The sequence below is a fragment of the Astatotilapia calliptera genome, chromosome 14 (genome assembly GCF_900246225.1).
Source record: "Astatotilapia calliptera chromosome 14, fAstCal1.2, whole genome shotgun sequence".
Lineage (NCBI taxonomy): Eukaryota > Metazoa > Chordata > Actinopteri > Cichliformes > Cichlidae > Astatotilapia > Astatotilapia calliptera.
The window spans coordinates 15,602,104-15,626,522 of NC_039315.1; the positions used below are offsets into that span (position 1 = coordinate 15,602,104).

General features: G+C 43.8%; 3 protein-coding genes across 5 annotated transcripts; 2 read left to right on the plus strand and 1 right to left on the minus strand.

The window, feature by feature from the left end:
• Positions 1 to 1,097: 1,097 nt before the first annotated feature.
• On the plus strand, positions 1,098 to 10,362 carry six5 (SIX homeobox 5). The gene is made up of 3 exons (XM_026193331.1): positions 1,098 to 2,421; positions 5,859 to 7,324; positions 9,415 to 10,362. Exons 1-3 carry the CDS (start codon positions 1,511 to 1,513, stop codon positions 10,089 to 10,091), a joined length of 3,054 nt encoding a protein of 1,017 aa, XP_026049116.1. The 5' UTR covers positions 1,098 to 1,510; the 3' UTR covers positions 10,092 to 10,362.
• A 37-nt stretch (positions 10,363 to 10,399) lies between these two features.
• Positions 10,400 to 16,593, plus strand: six9 (SIX homeobox 9). 2 transcript variants are annotated; one of them, XM_026191844.1, is made up of 3 exons: positions 10,400 to 13,678; positions 14,845 to 15,029; positions 16,039 to 16,593. In XM_026191844.1, exons 1-3 carry the CDS (start codon positions 13,292 to 13,294, stop codon positions 16,202 to 16,204), a joined length of 738 nt encoding a protein of 245 aa, XP_026047629.1. In that variant the 5' UTR covers positions 10,400 to 13,291; the 3' UTR covers positions 16,205 to 16,593. The 2 variants fall into 2 exon arrangements, with proteins under 2 accessions (XP_026047629.1, XP_026047631.1); XM_026191846.1 differs by having other exon boundaries at positions 14,845 to 15,005.
• On the minus strand, positions 16,424 to 24,021 carry qpctla (glutaminyl-peptide cyclotransferase-like a). 2 transcript variants are annotated; one of them, XM_026191842.1, is made up of 7 exons: positions 23,792 to 24,021; positions 19,542 to 19,688; positions 19,174 to 19,467; positions 18,694 to 18,855; positions 18,193 to 18,292; positions 17,988 to 18,104; positions 16,424 to 17,616 (listed from the first exon to the last, which is right to left on the minus strand). In XM_026191842.1, exons 1-7 carry the CDS (start codon positions 24,011 to 24,013, stop codon positions 17,471 to 17,473), a joined length of 1,188 nt encoding a protein of 395 aa, XP_026047627.1. In that variant the 5' UTR covers positions 24,014 to 24,021; the 3' UTR covers positions 16,424 to 17,470. The 2 variants fall into 2 exon arrangements, with proteins under 2 accessions (XP_026047627.1, XP_026047628.1); XM_026191843.1 differs by lacking the exon at positions 23,792 to 24,021 and adding an exon at positions 21,807 to 21,884.
• Between the last annotated feature and the right edge of the window lie 398 nt (positions 24,022 to 24,419).

Here is a 24,419-nt window from a genome sequence, read left to right on the forward strand (position 1 = left end):
AGGAGGGGCTCTAACTGACAATGAACATAACTACAGGCTTGGAGGTCCTAAAAGTCAGGTATAAAAGGAACGGTTTGGGGGTTTAGAACACATTTTGGGTAATTATAACAATGTGATTTATGACCCTGTTACAGTTGCACTTAAACACGTTTGTGTGTGCCTACACGCATGTGTTTATACTGAGAGTATTTGCATTAGGCAACCACCTCAGGCACACAGAAAAGTGATGACAACATGTTCAGCCTGAACAAACAGGGAAACATGGCCATACACGATGCACAACACACATAAAACACATGCAACCAGCATTGCCCTTGAATAAAAGCATCACTAAAGGCTGGCCAAGAATGACTTCTAACAGGTAATCTGTTATTAATCAGAATAATCACATATATTTAGCAGATTATAGCAGGTTCATTTACACAGATATTATTATTATATATTTTTTATTTCACAGCAGCCTACATAGCTATTATTTGTTGCACTTCAACTATGATAATAAATATTGTTTACAGTGTAGCTTCAGCAATAATATTGAATGTAATTCAAAATGATAAGAAAGGGACAGTTTAGTGTTTTGTTTGTTTGTTTGTATTTTTTTTTGGACATTATTGGAGGTTATACATGAAAATATGGCATTCTTAACTCCAAAATACTAAACCATTGAATAGGTGCTGAACAACATAAATGTTAAACTATTGTGTAGCACGCGCGCACACACACACACACACACACACACACACACACACACACACACACACACACACCTTCATACACCAAGTGACTTTTTGCACAATATTCAGTCTTTTGCACATTTCTATTGCAGTGTTGTGTCTGCATCGTTCTGTTCTGTCTGGTGTGGTACTGTCTTTTTTTGTTTTGTTGCAATTTTTGTGCATTGCACTTTATGTAGTCCTGTGTTGATTGTCTGTTATATGCTATATGTAGCACTGTGGTCTTGGAGGACCGTTGTCTCGTTTTACTGTGTACTGTACACATGGTTGAAATGACAATAAAGCCACTTGACTTGACTTGACTAAATGAGAACTTCGGGACTCAAAGTACATTTATAAAGTATTTACTATTACAAGGCAGTAAGAAAAAAAAATGTAGTATTAAACATTTTACATATACATTTGTGAGTGTTTAAATTCTCACTTACAGTTTGACTTTGTATATATTTACAAGGAGAGGCCTGCAATTCAGAATCCAAAGGGGCCACACGAGAAACTGGGACTGTTGTGGAGGGTTGCTTATTCGTGTGGCCCCCTTCAACAGTCCCAGTTTCGCCCCTGCTTTAAAGTTTCATTTTTCCAAATTAAATACTCAAGCTATGGGGGATGTGTTTTTTGGGGGGGTTTCCAAAATAAAAGCTCTATGTGAGATTTCTTCTCCAAAATAAAAGCCTAATTTACCTCCTAGAAATTTACCGGGATGTCTTAAAAATGTCAGATATCCAAAAGCAAAGCTTTCTAATTACCTTTGCTTCATTAAAAAATAAATTATGTAAATGCTCCGTATCAGTCTTTGCATCGGATTATTTGATAATCAGAAGCAACCGCTCTTGCTTTCCCTCCGATGTCTGTGCGGCTTGAAGAACAAAGGGGCGTGGCCGCCGTTGTTCATCGAGCACGCTCGCGGTTTGGAGGATGGGAGAGAGGACGGCGCTGCAGAGGGAGGGAGCGAGGAGGAGGAGGAGGAGGAACTACGGGTGGAAAAAAAAGTTAAAGTGAAAATGGCTTCCTTGTCTTTGGAGTCCACAGAACAATCTGAGAACAGCACAGGGGAGCCAGCGGGGTCGGAGACCAAAGAAGAGAAAGATCCGCTCCAAATTTCGGAACAACTGCTCCAAAGTTTCCAAAAGTCGGCGCTGAGTTTTTCCACTGACCAGGTCTCATGTCTGTGCGAGGCCCTTCTGCAGGCGGGCAATGTGGATCGCCTGTGGAGATTTCTCTCCACTATACCTCCTTCGTCCGAGCTGCTACGTGGCAACGAGACCCTGCTAAAGGCCCAGGCACTGGTGGCTTTCCACCGGGAGGAATTCAAGGAGCTGTACGCCATCCTGGAAAGCCACAACTTCCACCCGTCTAACCACGGGTTCCTGCAGGACCTGTACCTCAAAGCCCGCTACAAGGAGGCGGAGAGGTCCCGGGGCCGTAGCCTGGGCGCAGTGGACAAGTACCGGCTCAGAAAGAAGTTCCCCCTACCCAAAACCATCTGGGACGGAGAAGAGACCGTGTACTGCTTCAAAGAGAAGTCCCGCAATGCCCTGAAAGAGTGCTACAAGAGCAACAGGTATCCCACTCCGGACGAGAAGAAAAACCTGGCCAAAATCACCGGGCTATCCCTCACGCAGGTCAGCAACTGGTTCAAGAACCGCAGGCAGAGGGACAGGACCCCGTCCGGGACCCACAGCAAAAGGCAAGACCCGCAACACTGGAAACACAATCCAGCTGTCGCCTTTATCTCTGTTTGCGCTCTAAGTTTGGTAGCAAGCAAGGAGTCACAGCCTGAGCGGCAGCAGCTGCTGTTTTTTAGCTGTCCTGTGTTTATCTGAACGAAGCTTTTTTTCTTTACTTTGTCTTTTATAGCGAGGGCTTATCAGAAAAGTCACTGAAAGCAGCACATAAAAGCTTACCAATTAAAAAGCGCGCAGACCTACAGAGGGCTGCCTGCAGGAGTGCACAAATCAGTGTGGCAAAACTCAGAAATGGCACGAAGTAGGAAGACAAACAGGAGGTGACTTCTGACAGCAGTGAGGCCACACATGTCTGACACCAAGAGCATGTTGCTTTGTTATGAAATGTGAGATCTAGGCGCCCACTGTGGCTCAAGTTTCCTGAAACCCTGCACCGCATCCTGCAGAGCCACAGGGTGACAAAGGTTAGGGGAGGAAAAGAGCGTAAACTAAGGCAAAGGTGGGAGTGTGGGGGGAGGCTGAAATCACAGTTTTAAAATGAAGATTTCTGCAAGCAGTGGGAGGGGAAGTTTGTGAAAAGATAAGTTTGCTGTGCTGTATCAAACCCCACGGTCTGGCAGACTGGAGCCACCAGGATGCTTTATTTTCACACATTAACCACATATCACCAAATGTATCCAAGTGATAAGAACATATTCCAGCTTATTTAGAAGTTTTATTATCAATTCATCTTAGTTTCAGTTACATTTCCACAGAGTTTTTGCTCATTTTAGTTTAGTTTCTTTAGAAAAGATTCGGTTAGATTCTGTTTTAAAACTGGGACACGCAACTCATCGTGTCTGATTAATGTCAGTCTTAAAAAAACAAAGCCTCAGAACCTCCTGATGCATGTTGTGCTGACAAACTTGACCAAAGTGACAAAGACTAAAACTTAAAAATTAGGATTAATGTCAGTAGGTAGGTAGGTGATCATACAGCAACTTTGAGCCCCACTTTTTGTAATAATCCTGATGTTGCATTTATAAAGGTTTTTAGAGTCCGTAACTGACTACTGTATTATAAAGTCTCTAAAACAGCACCAATAAGTATTTTTGCCTTAATTCACAGGAACAAAGATCACCAGTAAACATTAGTGTAAATGAGCCTGTTAGCAAATATTTAACCTGCATTCCCTCAGTTGAAACGACAAAGTCGCTGTACAGTGCAGTCAAATCAAACGTGCAGCTACCTGCTGTGGCGACCCTTTGTTAATAAGGGATCAGCTGAAAGTAGCTTCTTCTAAAGGAGGCATGCCAGAAACTGTTGGAGAACGTCGGCATTAGAAGAACGCTTTGATTATGTTAGGATTTCCGGACGGATACAAAATGATTTCTGCACCTTAAAGTGGAGGCTACTCTCCCTTTAAAATCAAACATCCTGCTGAGGCAAACTTTAAAACTTGCAGGCATCCTAGTTTTGAATTAGAAATATTTAACATATTTAAGAGTGACAGTATATTGCTGATTGGATGTGCTTTTGGAAAGTGGTTTGCTTTGTTTTTTTTAGTATTCTAGTAATATTGAATCTTAAATAATGCATTTATATCACATTTAAAGTTTCACATGATGGTAATGGAAACAGCAGAGTGCAGTTAGAAGAAAAGAGAGTGTTACTTGGTACGATGAAGGTTGCTTGCTCAGTCTAATAGATTTGAATCCTGTAATATTATATACACAGAGCTTAAATTAGATTTTTTTTACCATCTGCATGGTGTCATTGTCCCGTCTTGTTCACAAATGGGTCGACTCTATCTTTTATTCCTCGAGCCATCAAACGTCTGAACATGAGCAACACACAGCCTGCTCAGTTCGTGTGGCCAAAGTCATCCCTACGATACAGGAAGAGTGAAAGAGTGTTTAACGTGTGCTTGTCTTATGTTGATGGGATTGTTTTATTTGAGGTGTCTGCAAATGTCAGGTGACTTCCCCGTGGGGACAAATACATCTATTTATCTATTTATAGTTGTAATGAATAGTTGATTAGTCTCTAGCGGCCTGGCCCTGGAGGATGGATGAGATTCATCCTAAGTCCCTTAATAGCCGGTTTATACTCGCCATTGGCACCACAACAAATTGCAGCACGCGCCAAAAGTGACATCACAACTGCCACGTCCTGGTGTCGTTTCTGCTTGTCGGGCACCTCTGAACTGTGTTCAGTGACGTACTGGTGCAGGAGCTCAGAAACTCCCACATTACAGAGAGGGAGATGCTCCAGCAGCTGAGACAGATGAAACTTTCTGAAGAAGACTTTGGGATTTCTCTCTTTCCTGTTTCGACTTCTTTTACACTCCTACCCCGGTGCTGATGTGGAGGCCCCTCTTCTATTTTTAAAAGTAGGCTTGAAACTTTCCTTGTTGATGAAGCATATAGTTAGGGCTGGCTCAGGTGATTGTGAATCCTCCCTTAGTTGCACTGCAATAATCTTGGGCTGCACTGAGCGTTTCTTCTTCACTCTGCATTTAATTACTGGTTATTTTTAATCTTTGGCTGTTTCCATAGTGTGTCTTCTGTCCTGTCTTCTCTCACCACAATCAGTTGTGGCAGATGGCCGTCACTCCCTGAGCCTGATTCTGCCGGAGGTTTCTTCCTGTTAAAAGGGAGTTTTTCCTTCCCACTGTCACCAAGTGCTCATAGAGGATTGTCTGATTCTTGGGGTTTTCTCTCTATTGTTGTAGCAGGTCACCTGCTAATCGGAAGGTTGGTGGTTCACTCCTCGTCTACTCCCGTCTGCATGCCAAATATCCTTGGGCAAGATATTAACCCCAAGTTGCTCTCAGATGCATCCATCGCAGTATGAATGTGTGTGAAGTTGGATAGAAACAACTTTAAAAAAAACAGCGCTTAAGTAGAAGAGTGCTATGAGAACCAGTCCATTATGGGGCAGCAGTGAATTAGATTCTGGATATTGTGGGTTATCCTGATGTGCACACCTCTCCTCTTGGGTGGTGGACCGTGGATTCAAAATTCAGGGGGAATCACACTCCTTGCCTCTGGTGCTGGAGAGGAGTGTTTGCCTCTTTATCTGGCTGCTTAGTTAATTATTTACCTAGTTAGTTTAACAGAAAATTAACCAACAGCAAGTCTGATTATTGATTAATAATTTGAGCTCTTTCCAAACAGACACATATTCACTGACTTTAAATTCTGTTGTAAAAGAGTTGAGGCTTTTTCCTCTTTTTGGTTAGACTGAAAATCGTGGGCTGAATTTTATAAAAATAATGAATATATAATTATTAGCTGCAGTCTTACAAATAGCTACTTTTTGAATCAAACATTTTTCAGTCTTAAGGTTTTGTTTTATTTGTGAGTTGATCTAATTGTGTATTTTCGTTCATTTCTTGTAACATTAAAAACTCATTTGTCTGTGTGTGCTTCTGTCCTTTTATATTTGACCATTTCAGTGAGTCCGATGGGAACCACAGCACTGAGGATGAGGCGAGTGCGATGGACGACACTCCCGACAAACCAGACGAGGCTGCTGGCTCCACAGCTTCCATCATCTCTGTCGCTGCGGTCCCGTCCAGCACTGGAGGCCAGCTCATCCTCAACGGGTCCAGCGGCTTCCTCACCGCCTCTCTGCTCAATGGCAACTCCCTGATCTCCAGCAGTGGTGCTGGTGTTATAATTAATGGGATAAATTTAGGTGATTGCCAGACCGTCACACTGAGTCCTGTTGGAACCAGCTCTCCTTTAATACTGAACGGGGCTCAAGTAATAACCAAATCTGGGGTTGGTGTGCAGCAGCCACAGCAAGCTGTTTCTGGGGTGGAGCAGGAAGTTTCAGAAATGGAGGCCAAGCCGAGCGGCGTTCCAGCAGTTGTTCTTAACACTAACGTCACGCCTGTCTCGAACCCCATCATTTCTCTTCCCCTGCAAACCAAGACCGAGAGTGACAGTGCAATGGGCTTCATCAGTGTTTCCGAATCAGAGGGCAGCAGCCAGACGGTATCATCCTCTTCTTCCTCTTCCTCACCAACCAGCCTCTCTTCACTAGTTTTAACACAAAACCACCAACGCCAGGACTCCCTCCCCCTCCCAGCATCTCTGTCATCTGCAGGCATGCTTGTCTCCAGTTCTGCAGGGGAGCAAGGGGAGTATAGCATCTCTGCTACTGCTCCCTCTACCAGCCTCAACCCTCCTAGCTCTGTGATTTCAACCAGCAACTGCACCCCTCAGGTTTTCTCTCTGCCCCAGGTTGTGCCTTCCATCCAGGGTATACCAGTATCTCACCTGGTTCAGCACTCTTCGGGAGCCCAGGTATCCCAGTGCCCTCAGCTGGTCCCAGTATCCCCCCTCACCTCACCAGTGCCTCAATTTCAAAGCCCCCAGACTCTGAACACAGGAAACAGACTGGCACAGCAGCAACAGGAAGCCTCGGCAGCTATGTCTGAAGGTGCCACAACCATAGTTTCCATCTCACCGCTCAACAACAGTCAGCTCCCCCAGCACGTGATGCAACAACTGGGGGAGCAGACCACAAACTGTACACCCAGCAAAATCCAGACACCGCAGGTTATTTCCATCTCTTCCCCAACACAAGTCGTCCCAGTCCCCCAGGCCAAAGGTGGCACACCGGCACAGCTCGTCCCACTCTCTGTGCCCCAGCTGGTACCAGTCTCCTCCATCCAAACTTCCTCCACCATCTCTTTCCCACAGGTGGTACCTGCAAGTCCTTCTATCTCCATCCCTTCTGCCCGTCTACCATTACAGATCCTCACTTCAGCTCCTGCAGCTGGAGGGGTCCCACAGGCTCCTCTCAGGTTAAACCAGCTGAGGCCCATTCAGAGCGTAGCTCCTCCAGCCAGCACGGCCCCTACGGTGCAGCTCCTAAACTCCGGCATCATTCAGCTACCCTCTACCCCTCCAGGTATTCTCAATTCATTAAATATTTAAAAAAATGTAGCACCCAGAACTAAGAGAAAATTAACTGATTATTGATTAATAATTATATATACCGTATTTCCCGGACTACAAAGCGCACCTGAATATTAGCCGCACAAGCTAAAATCAGGGGAAAAATCCTGTTTTGTACATACATTAGCCGCACCTGACCAAAAGCCGCAGGTGTTTCAATATTGACTTATCATATGTAAGAGAATATGCACAAAGCGAATTGTCAGGAAAGAGATGGCTGTTTGGAGACACACCCCTTTTATTAATATTTTGAAAATCAAGTTATGGGTACATATTTGCACATGTGCTGTGCTTCATAAATGAGTAACAAATGTAGTACATAACAGTAACCTACAGCACACCAGAAAAATAGATTCAGACTACCTTTTAGGCTCAGGTGCAGTGACACGGCTTTAACAAGAAGAAAAGTCAGTCATTCACCACCATCTTCCTGCGCACTAAAACCACCAAAGTCCTCTTCTCCAGTGTCGGATACAAACAGGCTCAGGATGGCTTCGTCATCCACTCTCAGCTTCTTTCCTTCGTTGTCACTTTCAAAACCAAAGATAATCCTCATTGTCATTGTCAGTCGAACACCCTCTGAAGGGCCGTGGCGGTGTCCTCCTCTTCATCATGCAGCAGTCCAGCCCTTCGAAATCCGTTGGTGATCGTGGATGTTTGCACACTTTTCCACGCTGTCAGAATCCACCGGTAGAGTTGAGCACAACTTGCTTTTCGCAAGTTTATCGCCGCTCGTCATCCACGACTCCCGCTGAACGCATAGCGCTACTTTGAAGTTTGTTTTTCGCGCTACTTGTACGGCACTATGTTGCCTGGCGGATGGACATGTGACCAACATACCACTCTTGAACCCCGATCCTTCCGCCAGGCAACGTAGTGCCGTACAACAGCGGAACAAACAAAACAAATCGTCTTACAATATCACAAAAATCATGGACAATCTATAGAAAAGCCGCACCTGACTAAAAGCCGCAGGGTTCAAAGCTTGTGCAAAAAGTAGCGGCTTATAGCCCGACAATTACGGTACATATATCTATGTGTGTGTATTTGTTACTGCTTCCAGCTTCTCAGACATGACTTCTTTTTCATATTCACATGAACTGATTGTATTTACAGTCAGAAAAGGTGAAATTTTTGAAGTTACTGTTAGTCAGAAAGAGTGCGCAAAGACATTTGAATGTTTTAGGACTCAGAAAAATCTTTTTAATTATTGATTAATAGATCATCATTGATTGTTTATGTGGTGCAGAAAGAAAAAACAATGACAGACATGTTTTTTGGGGGTTTTGTCTTGCAAATAATCAACAACATGTCACACAAGTCAAAGACGAGCAGACATTGACATTTTTTGCTTAATCAGAATTGGTTATGATTAATATTTTGCTACCCACCTACCCTTGGAAAAACCCAGAAACTATTCAAATTGTCATCAAACTACGTCTTTATTATATACTGAGGTATCAAAGCTTGTCATTGGGTGTACTGGGGAGGTCCTCAAATGTCGTCTCTATAGGGGGAAAAGTTGAATCTATTTGATTCTGATTGGCATCCATTCATAAATAAAAGTTTGAACAGCAGGTTGCCGTGTGCCTGAGATGACCGCATGAGGGAATATCCATTCTAAATAACATCATCCAAAGCCAACACTATGAAAAGTTATCTGAAGCCTGTGGTTCTGCTCAGATCCTCTGACCTCATTATGTGCAACACTGGACATGTTTAATATAAGCATCTACCCGCAAGTTAGTATGTACCTGGGAAAATTTGAGGAATATTTATCAGTACAGTGTTTGTTTTTTTTCCATTGATAGCACTACAAAACCAAACATAAAAGAAAATAATGCTTTCAGAAACATGTTCTGTTTCTGTATGATATTATATATATATATGCCATTCTGTAAAACACTCATTAAAAGTATTGATCTATAACTTGGATTGCTGCATGCACTTATAAGATATAGCCCCATTGCTTTTTATATCAGCTGAATCTGGTTATATTGTTTAGATTGTTGCCAGTTTATCATTTATCATTCATATTCATAGGTAACCTTCTCCTCGGTGGTAGCCCCTACCTGAGTGTCCAGCAAGGCAAGCTGATTCTGACCATCCCAGCAGGCATTCAGCTCACCAGTTTGCCCCTGAAACCAGTCCCTGACGCTTCCACCATCTCTACAAACGGAGTGATCCCCATTCTTAACCCTTCTACCTTTCCCGTAGTCTCACAGCCTTCAACACCAACGCCCAGCAGCCTCGCCGCATCATCTCCCCTGAACTTCATCAGCTCATCTCCACCATACTGTGCTCAAGAGACTCCCATCCAAACCAGCCAAGTGCACGCAATCCCCTCCCCTCACCCGCTGGACCCAACGGCCACCCCGACAACGCAGAATGCTCTGACTCCAGAAAGCATGCTCACGCTCAGCCCCATGTACACTGGAGTGACACCAAATAGCCAAATGCCCCAGCCAGTGTGGAGCCCAGTGCCCCTCTCCACTTCAGCCAGTTTAACTCTGTTTGACGTCCGCACCAAGGGGGACCTACCTGTGGACCCAGCCTTGTTGGGTCTACCTGGTGGGGAGTCGCTGCTCCTGGGCAGCCCCTCTCCAGAGCAGGATGTGGAAGCCAGCTCGCCACTTGGGAATCCAGAGGAAATCGATGGAGAATCAAAAATCCTTACTCAGCTTCAGTCTGTCCCTGTGGATGACGAGCTGGGCTTATAGTTTTTAAAACTGGTTCAACACCACAGATCTGTTTGTCTTGTTTGGATGACTTGAAACATTTTTATCCCACATCTTGCATCATATAAGATCACCATATTTTTTTTATAACCTACAGCAGCAATTCTCACTCAGTAGACCAGATGCCATTGTGGTGCTAGCTGGAAATTTAACAGCTCTCTTTATTATGAATGGGATTATTCACCTGCTGGTTCAATTACTCCTCTCAGTTTGGATTAAGATTTTTTTATTTTATTTTTTACTAAAATCAGTATGTGCCTTACTTTTTTTTTTTTTTTTTTATAAAAAGATCAGATCCGCACAGATGATTTAAGGATTAATCTGCTTGACTCACAAGTCTTGATGTTAGACCAAGACTTGTGAGTCATGGGGTCAGGGGTCATGGATCCTTCTTGTGGTTTTGTGGACTAACTCAGCTCTAGATCCACAACAGTGATACACTGTTCAAAAGGGAAAAATCTTTAAATGGTTCCCTCCCTGTCCTGAATTCAGCCTGAATATATTCTGCCAACACTCCAGCAATATCCCTTCATCCATCATCTCCCACTCATCCTGGACCAGGTCATAGTAGAAGGTAGCCTAAGCAGCTATCAACTTCAGTTCTTCCAGGAGGAAACCAAGACATTCCCAAGCCAGCAACAACAGCACACTGTTTCCAGTGATCAATCGTGGAGTCGTCCTGGTCGGATCCCTGAACCACTTCAGCTGGTTCTTTTTAAAGCAGAAGGGCAGCGGCTCTCCTCTGAGCTCCTTCTCACTTTGTCTCCAACTTTGAAGAATCTGACTTGCATCTCATGGTCTTATTCTTCCAGTTACCACCCCAAGTATCCCTAATATTTAATTCCTCACAGTGTAGAGTAGGAGTGTACAGAACAGTTGGACTCACCTCTCTTCAAAACAACTGGATCATCTGCCTAACTGCTCGCGCCACACCAGTCCACCATATTTTCACCATCCACCAGTCCTCTTCCACACTTTCGTCAGGATAATTTAACTCCTACATGTGTAACAGGTTCACCTAACAAATAAACGATCCTCGATTCTGGGTGGAGACCCAAATCCCTTTCGGGGTTGCGTCAGGAAGAGCATCCAGCATAAAAAATCTTCCCAATCCCTAGTGAATAAGGGAGTAGCTACTTGTAGCAACAACACAAACTCACCCTAAACCCACAGTGGAGACTTTTGTTTTTAACTTAGAGGTTCGGATTCTCATCCCACCCTGCAGGATGTCACCCTCCGAACATCTGACCACCGAACATTGACACCACCAGTTCTGTCAGTTAAGTCTATGAACACAGTCGGTGATTAAGGGCAAGCATGGCTGAATCTGTTGCCCAGTTGCAACGAGTTTGACCAGGAATATAGCGAATATTATAATCTACACAAACATTAGATCATAGCTGAAAGGGCTATATGACAGTATTTTATTACCACACGTTAGTAGTGTTGTTTTTATCATTGAACTGTCTGCAGTTTCCAGGATTCAGCACTGCCTGACCTTTGTTTAAAAAAACAAACAAACCTATATATAGAACAGGAGGAAATAAAAGGGTTTATACTCTATGCAATGCATGTTTAGTTCTTCATAAGACACTATGTCGCACAGTGGCTGAGTGTAATTTTTTTAAAGCCAGTACTCTTGGGAGATAAAAAGAAGCTGTGCTGAGCTTTTAAAAGGAAGCACAGCAGAGCATTACACTAAAACATGTTGCGATGTTTCCTGTTAACATCTCAGCATGTTAATACTTATAAGTGCCTTATTTTAAAGCTCACACGTTTGATGTTATTGATGTTCTGACTAAAACATGCTATATATATATTTGCTATGTACTCAACCAAATACCTGGATTCACTTCATATGGATTCTTTTGTGTCTACGTTTATGAATGAGTTTGTTCAGTGATACACAAACGTGTCTTTTCTTTTTTTGGTTGTGTGGTCATAGCTCAGTTGTGTTTTTTATTTTGTTGTTGTTGTATATTTTGCACATTTCATTCACATATTGTTTACGCTGCGCTGCCACGGTGTTATGACAGCGGTCGGACTCATTTCACAGTCTCTTAGTAAGAGTGACACAGAAAGATAAGGAGCCAAGAAGATTAATCAGGAAGTTGTGGTTCGTGTTTTTGAGATATTGTTAAATTTTTGAGTACAGCTCGATCAAAGCTGTGTGACCTTTCTGTTGTCATAACACAGGTAAGCGGTCAAACCTTTGGCCAATTATGGTACAAAAAAAATCAGAAAAACACGTATAGTTACATTAATGTGTGTGTGTTTGTTGGTCTCATTTAATCTATTTAAGGCATGCATCAATCAGTTAGTAGTTTTCAAAACAGTCCTCGAGGAGAAGCTGTGGATAGGAAATGTTCATTATCAATTCACGCTGTAACGTGAGGTTTTCCAAGCTCAGCTTCCAGGACATTAGCTTGGACAAATCAACCTGAATTTAGCTGAGTGTTTAAATTTGTTTGGGGGGGGGGGGGTAAAGGAAAATGTTTTCATTGTGTTTGTTCATATTAGCCATTTCTTACCAAAGTATGTTGACATTAAAGCCTGCATGGCTTACGCACACATGTTCCTGGATTGGTTTTCACTCTCCAGCCTGACGTGTAACATTCATGACTCCAGACACCAAAGATGTCGTGTGTTTTTGCTTTGTTTTTGTTTCTGAGTTTTCAAAGGGATCATTTGTGCCTCGTCTTCTCATTTTTGTACTCAAATGCATTCTATTTTTTATATTACATGATACTGTAATAAACTACATTTACAGAAAAGACTGTGATTATTGTGGATGTCCTCATGCGCCACACTTTGGAACTGTAGATTATTGCGAGTGAGGGGGGGTGACAACCTTTGCTTCCAATTTGGCAAGAAAATTTTATTCAAATGTGTTCTTTTACTGAGAAACCATCGTGCTCTGACTCTGCGTGCAAGTCAGACCAAAATGTGTGTGAGCTTGTGCATGCATGTGTTTGTACAAGAGAAGGAGGGGATGCATGGTGTGTTATGATAGCCCTGATGGTCTCAGGTTACCTGTGCCGCGGTATGATGAGTAATGCTACACACACATGCAGTTTACTTAGTTTTTGTTCATCCACACACACAAGGGCATAGAGGGAAGGCTTTGGCGCTCTCCTGAGAAGATATTTTCACCTTGCGCCTCAGGACCCGTCCATGCAGCTATGATCTTCACAGCAGAGCAGGTCACCTGCGTGTGCGAGGTCCTGCTGCAGAGCGGCGGCATAGATCGTCTCGCCAGCTTCCTCCGCACTCTTCCTCCTGCTTCCTCCTCCTCGTGCCCCGGGGAGCTTGAGAGCGTGCTAAAAGCCAAAGCCGCGGTGGCCTTTCACCAAGGGCGCTTCTCAGACCTCTACACCCTGCTGGAGGGCTTCCCCTTCTCTGCACGCAGCCACCCGCTCCTGCAGCAGCTCTGGCTGCAAGCCCACTACATAGAAGCGGAGAGGCAGAGGGGCCGACCCCTGGGAGCTGTGGGGAAGTACCGCGTGAGGAGAAAATTTCCTCTACCAAACACCATCTGGGACGGAGAGGAGACCAGTTACTGCTTCAAGGTAGGCAAACACTAAAACTGCATGTTTTTAAGTAACTGAAGTGTGAGCTGCATTTAATCAAGTAGTGTACTGGCACTGATTGAAGTGGAGCATAGTGTACTTGTGGGCTACTAATACTACTATGTACAAGTCGTGTACTATCACATCTGAGGAATACTGCATCTTTAATACAGTATGTGACCTCTATAGCATTATAGGACCAGTGGGATGTAACTTGGTATTTTACTCACATACTTAATTTAAGCATTTCTATGGAGCATGCTGCATCTATGCCATTGTATTTCGGCTTAAAATACAGTGCTATGCAAATCTCGAGCCACCCTAATTTCTTTATATTTTGCTTCTAAGGAGTAGAACTTGTAATTTTTAAAGTGGTCTTGACTAATAGTTCTCTAGGTTTTCTGAAGCTTTTTCAAAGTCTTTCTTTGGACACTGGCTGCTGTTTCACTTAGGTCAGCTACAAGGATTAAAAATATTTTCAGAGGAATGGGTTTTGTTTTTAAAAAAAATGTGTTCGTTAGTTATTCAGAAAGCGGCACGGTGGCGTGCTGGTTAGCACTGTTGCCTGACAGCAAGAAGAGATTGAACATCTCTCTGGGTACTCCGATTTCCTCCCATAGTCCAAAGACATGCAGTTAGTGGGGTTAGGCAAATTGTCCAGGGTGAACTGCCTCTTGTTCTGTGATAGCTGGGATAGGCTCCAGCCCTCCTGCTACCCTGACAAGGATAAGTGGAAGAGAATGGATGGTTAGTTATTTGGAACCAGTTAACACTGACCTAACTCAAGGATGGACCAGTGCAGTCTACAAGGGGTATCTTTAGGCACTTCAATCTAGTTCAGTCTATGAGAAATGCCAAAGATAATAGTTTGACAGGCATAAAAGGTTTGGGGGGTTTTTGCAATTAGTCGAAAGGTTTAGCTCAGCAGGGGTGTGCAATGTGTGCTTTAAAAAATGAGGAAACTGAAAATGTGGAGACAAAAACAAATCTCAGTAGAAGGAAGGTATCTAAAAGTCATGTATGTAAGAAATAGGAAAAAGACCTGACACAGAGATGCACATGGCCCGTCAGCTAATAAGAGATGCTATTACAGTTTCTGGATCGCTCACATATCTTCTGATAATAATGTCCAGATTTCACTATTTATTTTATTTAACTGCAAACAGGAAAAATCTCGGAGTATCCTCAGGGAGTGGTACCGCCGTAAGCCGTATCCCTCCACCCGAGAAAAGCGGGAGCTAGCAGCAGCCACCGGCCTCACCGCCATCCAGGTCAGCAACTGGTTCAAGAACCGCCGGCAGAGGGACCGCATAGCGGAGTTTACCGGGTCAGTGAAGGGCACCAGGTCGCTGTAAGCTGAACTGCTGTCCTCTTATCATTCAAAGAACCCCCATGTAAACTAATACTAATAATAAAAAGTGATGAACGCGTCTAGTTACCTCGAAAGTCGGAGCTGGGAGCGACGTACGAAAAACAGGAAAGAAAACGCAGTTTTACTTATGTTTAAGCGCACTGCTGCCATCCTGGATTGCTAAATCGTAGTTTGGGCTTTGGGGCTTCTCCGATTTGTCAAATTGGAGGTTAGACTTGAGTGTATGTTGCAGGTGAAACGTCTGACTGGGAACAGGGAAATTGCGACTGCTAATGGAAGGCGCCATCAGTGGCCCACAGAAAGCGAATGGATACACCGAATAAACAAACCGTTGGCGTTTAGCATTAAGCAATAAAAATCGGGATTTGTGCTTTCTGTAATAATTTAAATTAATGACTAAAAAAAAATCACCTACTCATACCTTTAACTTAAAATTGAATAGAATAGGGTCTTTACAGAAATCATTGATTTTATACTTTTCGTTAAGAAACCGATTTTTAAAAAATCGCCGAGTGATTTTAAAACATTGCCACCATAAGCTAACTCGATTCTCTTACCTTATAGTCGGGCATAAAATAGTTCCTCCTTTTTTCCAGTAGCTTTTTTTTCTATCACCAAACTAAATTACATAAGAGGTACATATCAGTTTAAAGAAACTGGTATTTTAGTTAATATGCATTTCATGCACATAGTGATAGGGTTCACTGATAATTCTGAAAGTTCGAGTCAACGTTGTGGGGAAAAAAACAAGCGAATGGCTGAACGATTTTTTCCCCTGTTAAAACTAGAAAAAAAAAACATCTATGTGAAGCGAAGCATTTAACTGGGTTGTACTTTCTACAAAACGCTTTAAGGAGACTTTAATCTGGCATGCCGTAAATAGAATTTATCACTGTGGCGCACGCGTTGAATTTTGCATAATAGCACCACCTTGTGGCTACAGTAAGACATTAATCTGTACTTTTTTCTAAATCTCATGATCCTTCAGTTTTCAGACAGGCTCTCGAGGACCTTCAGAACAAGCCTACCCATCCTCTGACAACGACCTTTCACCTCCAGGCAGTCCCCAGTGCTGCAGCGAACCACCTCCACCCCTTTTCCATCCACTGCCTCCTCCACTGCACCACACATGTGGAGGGCATCAAGATGTTTAAGCTGTCCAGTGGTTGATAGATCATCATAATTTCTGTTGTCATTGAAAGTTTATTACCAAAACAAGACCTAGCAGATCCCCTACAGAGACTTAAACGTTTACAGAATATCACACAAGACAGACATCAGACGTCTGGAGATTAAAGCCAACAGACTGGATCACAGGTGTGGCATAAAGGTGCATCTCCACACTGCATTCACAGATGAAATCAAAACATTTATAACGATCAGGGAATTATTTTTATTAAAGGGTACATGCTGGTAAACTGCACCCACATGTATCATACCCAAAGGTTACACACTGAACCAGGAGACAGCGTTTTCAGTGTTTACGACTTCCTGAAATGTCTTGAAACTGTAAGAGAACCTGAATAAAATAATTTCACAATCACTGCGGTGTGATCTTTTACCATAGTAACATCTTCATGATTTTCATCTTGCTGGCACTTCATAACAGCCAAGGCCATGAGGATCTTCACTGATGTGAAGGTAAAGTCAGGAGAAGGTACTCACAGATAAACTACGAAAAGCGTCCTCAGCAGCAGCGCTCGTCACAGGTTGTTCTTAAAGGGGGACCCGTCGTGCTTTTGCTGGTTTCCTTTCATATGTATACATAAACGGCTACAGTTGTGGATGCTCCTATTACATATGGCCAAAGCTCAAGCTTGAGAGTGCTCTAAATGCGCTTTTTCACAGTTTTTTTTCTACACTTGGCTCTGAATGATGTCACTGAGAGCAGATATTCTATTATTTATGATGGGCAGCCAATCAAAATGAGCTCAGTTTAAAAGGAGAGGCTTGTTTCAGGCTGCATGTGATCAGTAAATCATGCAAAACTACTTGAGCAGAGTCTGAGAGAAAAATCTCGGAGCTGAAAACGAGCACAACAGGTCCCTCTCAAGAAGACGAAGAGCATCTCCATCTCTTATTAACAGGCTAAATCATCAATAAGGCTAATACGGCTTTTCTTCTTTCACAGGAACAGAACAAAAACATTAATATAGAGTCACAGACACATTTCCCAGCTGCTTCTCAGGTATGATGCTCCCCAGCATGTGTATTAGTAATAAAGTTTTAACCATCCACTTCACACACTTTGCTCAGCTGTGTCCAATTCGTTGTCCACGTGAACCCGAGGACTGCCCAGCAGATACACGTCTTTGGTAAAGTTCAGATTCCAGTTTATTTAATTTCACCAGGCTCTCCTCTTCCTCACGTCGCTGTTTATCGCCAGTCCTGTTCGGACCGCTGCTATCTATGTTCAGCGCTCAGAGGCCCAGGTACTCCGCCACAAACACAGCCATGACCTTCGTCAGGTTCTCCACCGTCGGGCGGTGCATGTTCTCCTCCGTGTCCTCCAGTGTGTGCCAGAACTGTGGGAAGGGAGTGGCGATGACATGCAGCACGGGGACGCCTGTACAGAGACACGAAGGCAGGTATGATGACTGAGCATGGGTTAAAGAAAGTGACTTCTCTTCTTTAAGGAGATAAATCCCTGGAGGCAGACATGTGCTACAGCACTGAGCTTAAAAGGTTCAATACCTGTTTTGAACTTCTTAAATTTTAACCCTTGCGGATTGACTGTAATTACACGAGCGAGGCAAAGAAACATTCAAATACACCAGTACAGGACTGCCAGTGTCTTTGTTCATGGAAAGCATCGCTACTGCAGTCCTAATCGAAGTGTCTTGTGGCTTGCTTCGACTATAATAACTCTGAGGGATGACCTCCAGCTGCAGGGGTCAGGGGGTGGGTATACAGGCTACACTCCTGGTTCCCACCTACCCTTGTGAAGGAAGGGGATGTGGTCGTCCTGCACGGGTCCGAGATACACATCCTTCCTGAAGTAGGTCTGCTCTGAGGGGTGAGACGTCAGGAGACCCTGTCGATGGAGCCGCTTTTCTGAAGGTGGAGGAGGAGGCAGAGATCGGGTCTACAAGTGTTCAGGAGGGATTCAAGCATTGGTGGAGGAGTTACGGCGGACGCTTACCTGCAGCAATCAGGCGGTCAAACCAGCGTGCAGTGTTATCGAAGTGATTCGCAATCAGCGGATCGGGACCACCGAGTAGGTCGAGCAGCACGAAGAGATCCTGCAGAGATGAAGTTAGAGAGACGGGAGCTGGCATTTGTCTTAATCAGAGTAATTTAAATGTTAATGTAAGTCAAAGGGTCACTCCATGACCCTCTCACCTGACCTTCTCATAATCCTTTCTCATGACCTTTGTGTGCAAAAATGTTTTTTAAATGAGTTTATGCACATTTTACCTTCATATTATGAATATTTACTGACTTAAAAAGGCTCATTATTCTCCTTAAGAGCCTGTAGATGTAAGTATGAAGCTGAGTCTGAGGTGGAAACTTTTTCAGATTTGACTGACCAAAGCGTGGCTGGAGTCAAGCTGTGCAAACTGAAGGACAGCGTGGAGCGCGTCTGGTTCAGGAAGTAAGTGTGACCACAGAGGAAACATATTTCTGCTTGCAGCTTCCTCACCAGTGCCTGAAGCATGCTGGCGTGCGAGGAGGCTGCCGGGTGGGGCGTGTTGGCCATGCGCTCGGCCAGGTGGCGCGAGCCGTACAGTGAGTCGGTGGCGGTCCATTCTTCAAATGACTCCTCGCCGTCGAAAAACACAAGCTGGAGAGTTACGGGAAGTTTCTGAGAGGAAAAACATAGAAAGCAGAGGTAATCAAATTTGTGAGGGGGAAAAAAAGCAGGGCTTGAGTTTCTCTTTCTGCAGTGCTGTTGCAGTGTGTGTTTCTACGGTAACTACATAAATCACAGCCCTCTGGAGAGATAGTGCTCGAGTCAGCATTTTCTCCCCAGTACTGCGGCCTCAGAAGCAGAGGGATGAAACAACACAATAAGAAAGACTCTCGTCAGCATCTCAGCCCTTTACTTTTCATCGTGAGCGGGAACCACATCTGTCAGCATCTGCTTTGTCTGTTGCTTAAATTCAGCCAACACAAAACCCACCTGCTGTTTGAATGACCTAAGCTGAGCATCCAGAGAGGTGGCGAGCTCCAGGATCATAGCGCAGGGCACTGCAGAATCGCTGGCCCCCAGGAACACCTTCTCCGGGGCTCGCGGGTCTGGAGGCAGCACCTTGGAGTCATAGTGGCAGGCCAGGAGCAGCCGTCGAGGTGCCGAAGGGTCCAGAGTGGCCACGACGTTGGTGAAAGTGACCTGGCCTCGAGGCGTAGGGGACTGGAACGAGTCCAGGTCTATGGACCAGCCAGCAGACAGCGAGGACAGGGTGGAGGTGATGTGCTGAAGTGGAGCAGGGAGTTAATGATGAGGGGGGAATGTGTAAAAGTGAGGAAGCTATAAATATTTACACCCACCTGCTGTACAGACAGGCTGCCCTGCGTGCCTGGGAGGCGCTCTATCAGGATGGGCCGCAGGTGAGCCTCCCACAGGCGAGTGCCGTCCACCTGAGAGGCCAGACGGCGGATCTGAGCTGGAGAGCACTTACTGGGTTTGTGGGACAGCTGGAGGAGAGGGAAAAAAGAACAGTCTGTAAACACGAGCATGGGACGTTCCACATGTTCGTGGTCCAGAGGTTCACGTCCTTTCTGATGGGTTTAAAGGATCATTCAGTTCCTCCAGTGTTTATATTACACCTCCTTTTCTCCATTTAACTATTTTGTCAACATGTTTTTTTTCCTTTGACTATCGAAGGTTCAATGCCCCAAAGCAAAACTAGCCCACACACAGTTCAGGCAAACAGTCTGCATTACCTTACTAAGGACAAGTCTGTGCAGTTTCCTCTTGTTTTTGGCAATGTTTTACAGAAAACTGTATTTAAGCCAAAGAAAAATTAACCCCTACTAAAAAAAAAAAAAAAAAAAAAAAATGTTTTTAGCACAGTCCTCATGGGTTTTCTTCGGTGGAAAGCCAAAACCTCTTAGGAGGGCCCCAAAAATACAGTTGTGGTCAAATGTTTACATGCACAGTGTACTTCTTCAGTGATTGTGATTGACTACATCTGGTAGATTGCTTTTGACAGCACTCATCGTTGTACTGACCAATATTCAGAATAATGGGAAAGTCAAAGGAACTGTAGATTGACATAAGCTGGGAAGGTTTCTTGGAGCCATTTCTGAACAACTGCAGAGTCCAAGATCAACAGTTTATTCATGTCACACCACTTTTCCAAAATCTGGAAGAAGACTCAAACTGTCATCCTCAGATGTTCAGGAATAAGTGTAAACTGCTGGAACGCCAGTGTCAATTCAATTCAATTGATTTTATATAGCGCCAACTCATAACAACAGTCACCTAAAGGCGCTTTATATTGTAAGTTAGACCCTAGAATAATACATACAGAGAAAAACCCAACAATCATATGACCCCCTATGAGCAAGCACTTTGCCGACAGTGGGAAGGAAAAACTCCCTTTTAACAGGAAGAAACCTCCAACAGAACCAGGCTCATGGAAGGGCGGGGCCATCTGCCGCAACCGGTTGGGGTGGGAGAAGGAAGACAGGATAAAAGACATGCTGTGGAAGAGAGCCACAGTGTCACTGTCCACAATGAACTTAGTTTGATATTGCCATGGACTGAGAATTGCCAGGGTACATTTGGGTAAAGGGTTTCAAACCTAAGAACACTGTGGCAACTGTCAACTAGGGCTGTGCGATATGACCAAAATCTCATATCCCGATATAAGAATTCTATCGTCCGATAACGATATAAATCACAAAAATGTAACATTTTCTGTAAATTCTGTGACTCTCGGGCAGCTCGTCTTGCGGGAAGTGTTTCCAGCTGCGCGTCATGAAGCTGGAGTCGAGTCTTTTAACAGATGCATGAAACGATACATTTTTAGACATAAGTTGTAACAGCCGCCGTTTTCTCTGTGAGTATTTATTACACAGCGTGCTGCGGGGAAAAGCCTGTTCTAACGTTTGAGTCTAAGGTTTATTTTTTAGCACCTGACGGCTCTCTTTTACTTCTCATCCGTAAATAATCTGCTCTTTCACGTGATTCAGTTTATTTTGAAAAGTCTCAACAGGATCCTGAGCTTTATTGTGAAAGGTTTATGTGGAACATAAACAAGCGGACACGCGATGCTGTTACCGTCGTTGTTGCTAACCACAACGCATAAAAACAGGCGCTTGTCCGTCTGTAGTGTGGTTATATTAAATATAAGAGAAAGAGAGAACTTTAAGAAATTAATATAGCCACTACAGTGACCATCAAAACGATGAAAAAATATTGCCGTAAGCAGTTTATTTTTGCGACACCACGAAACAAACGATAGCGTAAAATGAAACATAGACGTTTTGATATCGTCATCTGATATATATTCGTTATATAGAACAGCCCTACTGTCAACCATGGAGGCATGGTAGCTGACAGTGATCTGAGCCAGGAAACCAAACAATTTAAATATAATCTACCAAAATCCAACCAGAAGTGTTGTGATGGTCCGATTGAGGTGCAACTTGCTATGGTACATTTAACCAAATATCAATGGGGTGTGTATATATTTGAGCTCGTGCACACAACTCTTGTTTTTTAATTAATTAAAAGTTGTATGCTGTACAATCATTCAACACGGCTAAAAAAACAATTCAAAGAAATTATTAAAAGCTGAAAATTACCATGACAGTCATGCCCGTGATGAGTCAGAATAAACTTCTGGCCACAGCTGTATGTGCTTAACAACATAAGAGCATATGTGACGTTTGTAAAACTTGCAGCTCTTTTTGTGCTTCATTCAAATCCCAAATCATAAACATGAAGGTAAGATGATTTTGTTTGTGTTATATGAAAGTAAATTAAACATCTTTGGGTTTGGGCTGCTGATCAGAAGCTATGAGCAGCTCTGTTCACCTTTTTATTTGCAGGAATCTGTAATTTATTTCTGATTTGGGGCAACGCAAACTAAACTGCCATGACTAAGGAGTAAAGTAAAATGAGGATAGGTAAAAGCTGCAGAGTGAAACATGATCAGTGGCACACCTGCGCTGCTGCGGCGCTCATTATTAATGGAGCCGAGCGTCTAAATAGACAGGTCGTCAGTTTATTTATGTAGCACGTTTAATCACAACAGATGTCGACTTCTCAAAGTGGTGCTTGGAACTGCTGCCCGTCAACTGAGCGTGGGATATAAAATTGTAGCATTGCTGATCGTTGGCGAAGGGCAGATCCGTGCAAGAACTTCTAAGTGAAATAAATTGACTTTAATATGAATCAGAAAGAGTGAGAGTGAGATCAGTGAAATTTGTTCATATGAGAGCCTCCCAGTCAGGACTGCAGCAGCAGCAGGGAGAAGAAACAGCAGTAGGCCTCTACATAATAGTAGTTTTCATTTTCAGTCAATATTACAGGATAGAGAAAATGCTACTCTTGGCCACATGACTCCTCTCAAAGGGCTTAGATTCACAAACGTGCTACGTGATACACTGCTACACAGAATCAGCATTGTCTTGCAATGGTCACAAGTCAAGCAATATAAGACGTATCAATGTACTACACGGGACACGCACTCACTGATGAATAAAGACGTCCTGAAAATCATCATTAAGCATGTCACACCCGACATGCTACATGTTACAGCTGGCTGTTTTTATGTTGATATCAGCCACTGCACTGAGAGTGTCAGTATCCCACCAAACTGCTGACTCGTCATGAATCACACCTGCAGACTATACGCCTGACTTCACATCGGTTTGGCCTTGCAAGTTAAATTATTATTATGTTTTCACAGCTCGAGTCTTTTGCCCATTAAAAATGAACAGTGCCTCTGTAATTCTATTCAAAAAGATTCATTTTTAGGTTAAACTGAAACTGTTTCAGAGCTCTGAGTGAATTTCAGGTGTCAAGTTTGACTGAAAGTTAGTTGGGTTTTTGATGTTGTTGTTGTTGTTTTTAACATATAATCTGGTGCTGTGTTCACTTCTGCATCTATCTGTGTGATTGTGTTTCTAATAGTTACAGTGGCTCCTGCTGCTTTAATGTTTTACCTGGCTCATTTAAAATAAAAGTAAAATAATCTATTTTTGGTAAAAAAAAAAAAAATAAAAAAAAAAAAAAAAAAAAGAAAGAAAGAAAAAAAAAAAAAAAACCCCAAAAATTTAGCTCATATATAAAATTACTTTGGCTCTTTATTTGTTTTGCATGTATGCCAACATCAGCTTGCTCACAGATACACTTTAAAATTATTATAAGCAGACATTGATTCAATTTAAGCTCAGTAATTACTTCAGCATGATCCGAGTTATGTAAAAATGACTATGGGCTCATCTGCGTGATTACAGATGCTCTGCAGCACTATATGATTCAGCTCCACTGCTGCAAACCCAGATTCAAACTTTGCATTGCCTCACTCCACAGTAGCCGCTGTTATCAGCCAGATTTTTCGTATTAAGATCCTGATCATTTAGATTTGGAATGACTGCGATGCTGTATTTGAGTTATTCTTATAAAAGCTAAGTTATCCTGGAGTACTGGTCTGAAGTAACCCGTAGCACAGCTGTGACTGAACAGGTCTGGTTGCAGTGAGGTGTCATAATGACCGTCTGTGGGGATAAAATCAGTCCTGCTGTGTGCACAGCTTCAGTTTGTTTCCTGTCGCAGCTCTTACCCTGTCTCTGCTCAGATCCACCGCTGGCACGCGGCTCACATGTCCGGTGACGGTGTCGTTGGACAGGTACACTCCCAGGACCACCGCCAGCACCAGAACACCGAGGAGGCAGAACAGCAGCACCCGGGCCCGGGGCATCCGGACCCGGTCACAGCCGGGCAGCGAGCCGCTGCCCCCGCTGCTCTGCTGGAGCGGCTTGAACCTCCGGCCGGACCTGGACATGACTGAACGCGCAGAGCCGCTCCTGGCGGTCCTTACAGCTACGTGTCACAACCGGCTTTGCAGAACAGCGCAGGAGAGAGAGTCACACAGGAAGTGGAGGCTGTTGAGAAGCAAAGCCGAGGGGGACATCCGACACAGCACGCTGCCCTCCTGCAGCACAGCGGCAGCCCATCATTAGCTGCAGCTCGGCGGACTCCGGGGGTCGCAGCTCCTAGACGCAGCGGCCCCGCAGCTCGAAGACACGCCGGACATGTTGGAGATGTTCAGTGGAGCTTTTAATCCATCATAAATTACAACAGAGACACAAACTGCCGCCTGTAACGCCTCACTTTCTGTCGTAAAACTCGTTTTAATCCACTTACAGCTACATCAGAGAAACACTACAAAAATGAAGTAACGAAGCAAG

Excerpts from the sequence above, each read along its gene's own strand:
- six5 (XM_026193331.1), top strand. The coding sequence starts at position 1,511 with ATGCTCCGTATCAGTCTTTGCATCGGATTATTTGATAATCAGAAGCAA. Across the intron at positions 2,422-5,858 it reads TCCGGGACCCACAGCAAAAG|TGAGTCCGATGGGAACCACA; the intron begins GCAAGACCCGCA and ends TGACCATTTCAG. Across the intron at positions 7,325-9,414 it reads GCTACCCTCTACCCCTCCAG|GTAACCTTCTCCTCGGTGGT; the intron begins GTATTCTCAATT and ends TCATATTCATAG.
- qpctla (XM_026191842.1), bottom strand. The coding sequence starts at position 24,013 with ATGTCCAGGTCCGGCCGGAGGTTCAAGCCGCTCCAGCAGAGCAGCGGG. Across the intron at positions 19,468-19,541 it reads GCAGCCTGTCTGTACAGCAG|CACATCACCTCCACCCTGTC; the intron begins GTGGGTGTAAAT and ends GCTCCACTTCAG. Across the intron at positions 18,105-18,192 it reads TGACCGCCTGATTGCTGCAG|AAAAGCGGCTCCATCGACAG; the intron begins GTAAGCGTCCGC and ends CTCCACCTTCAG.
- six9 (XM_026191844.1), top strand. The coding sequence starts at position 13,292 with ATGATCTTCACAGCAGAGCAGGTCACCTGCGTGTGCGAGGTCCTGCTG. Across the intron at positions 13,679-14,844 it reads AGACCAGTTACTGCTTCAAG|GAAAAATCTCGGAGTATCCT; the intron begins GTAGGCAAACAC and ends AACTGCAAACAG. Across the intron at positions 15,030-16,038 it reads GTGAAGGGCACCAGGTCGCT|TTTTCAGACAGGCTCTCGAG; the intron begins GTAAGCTGAACT and ends ATGATCCTTCAG.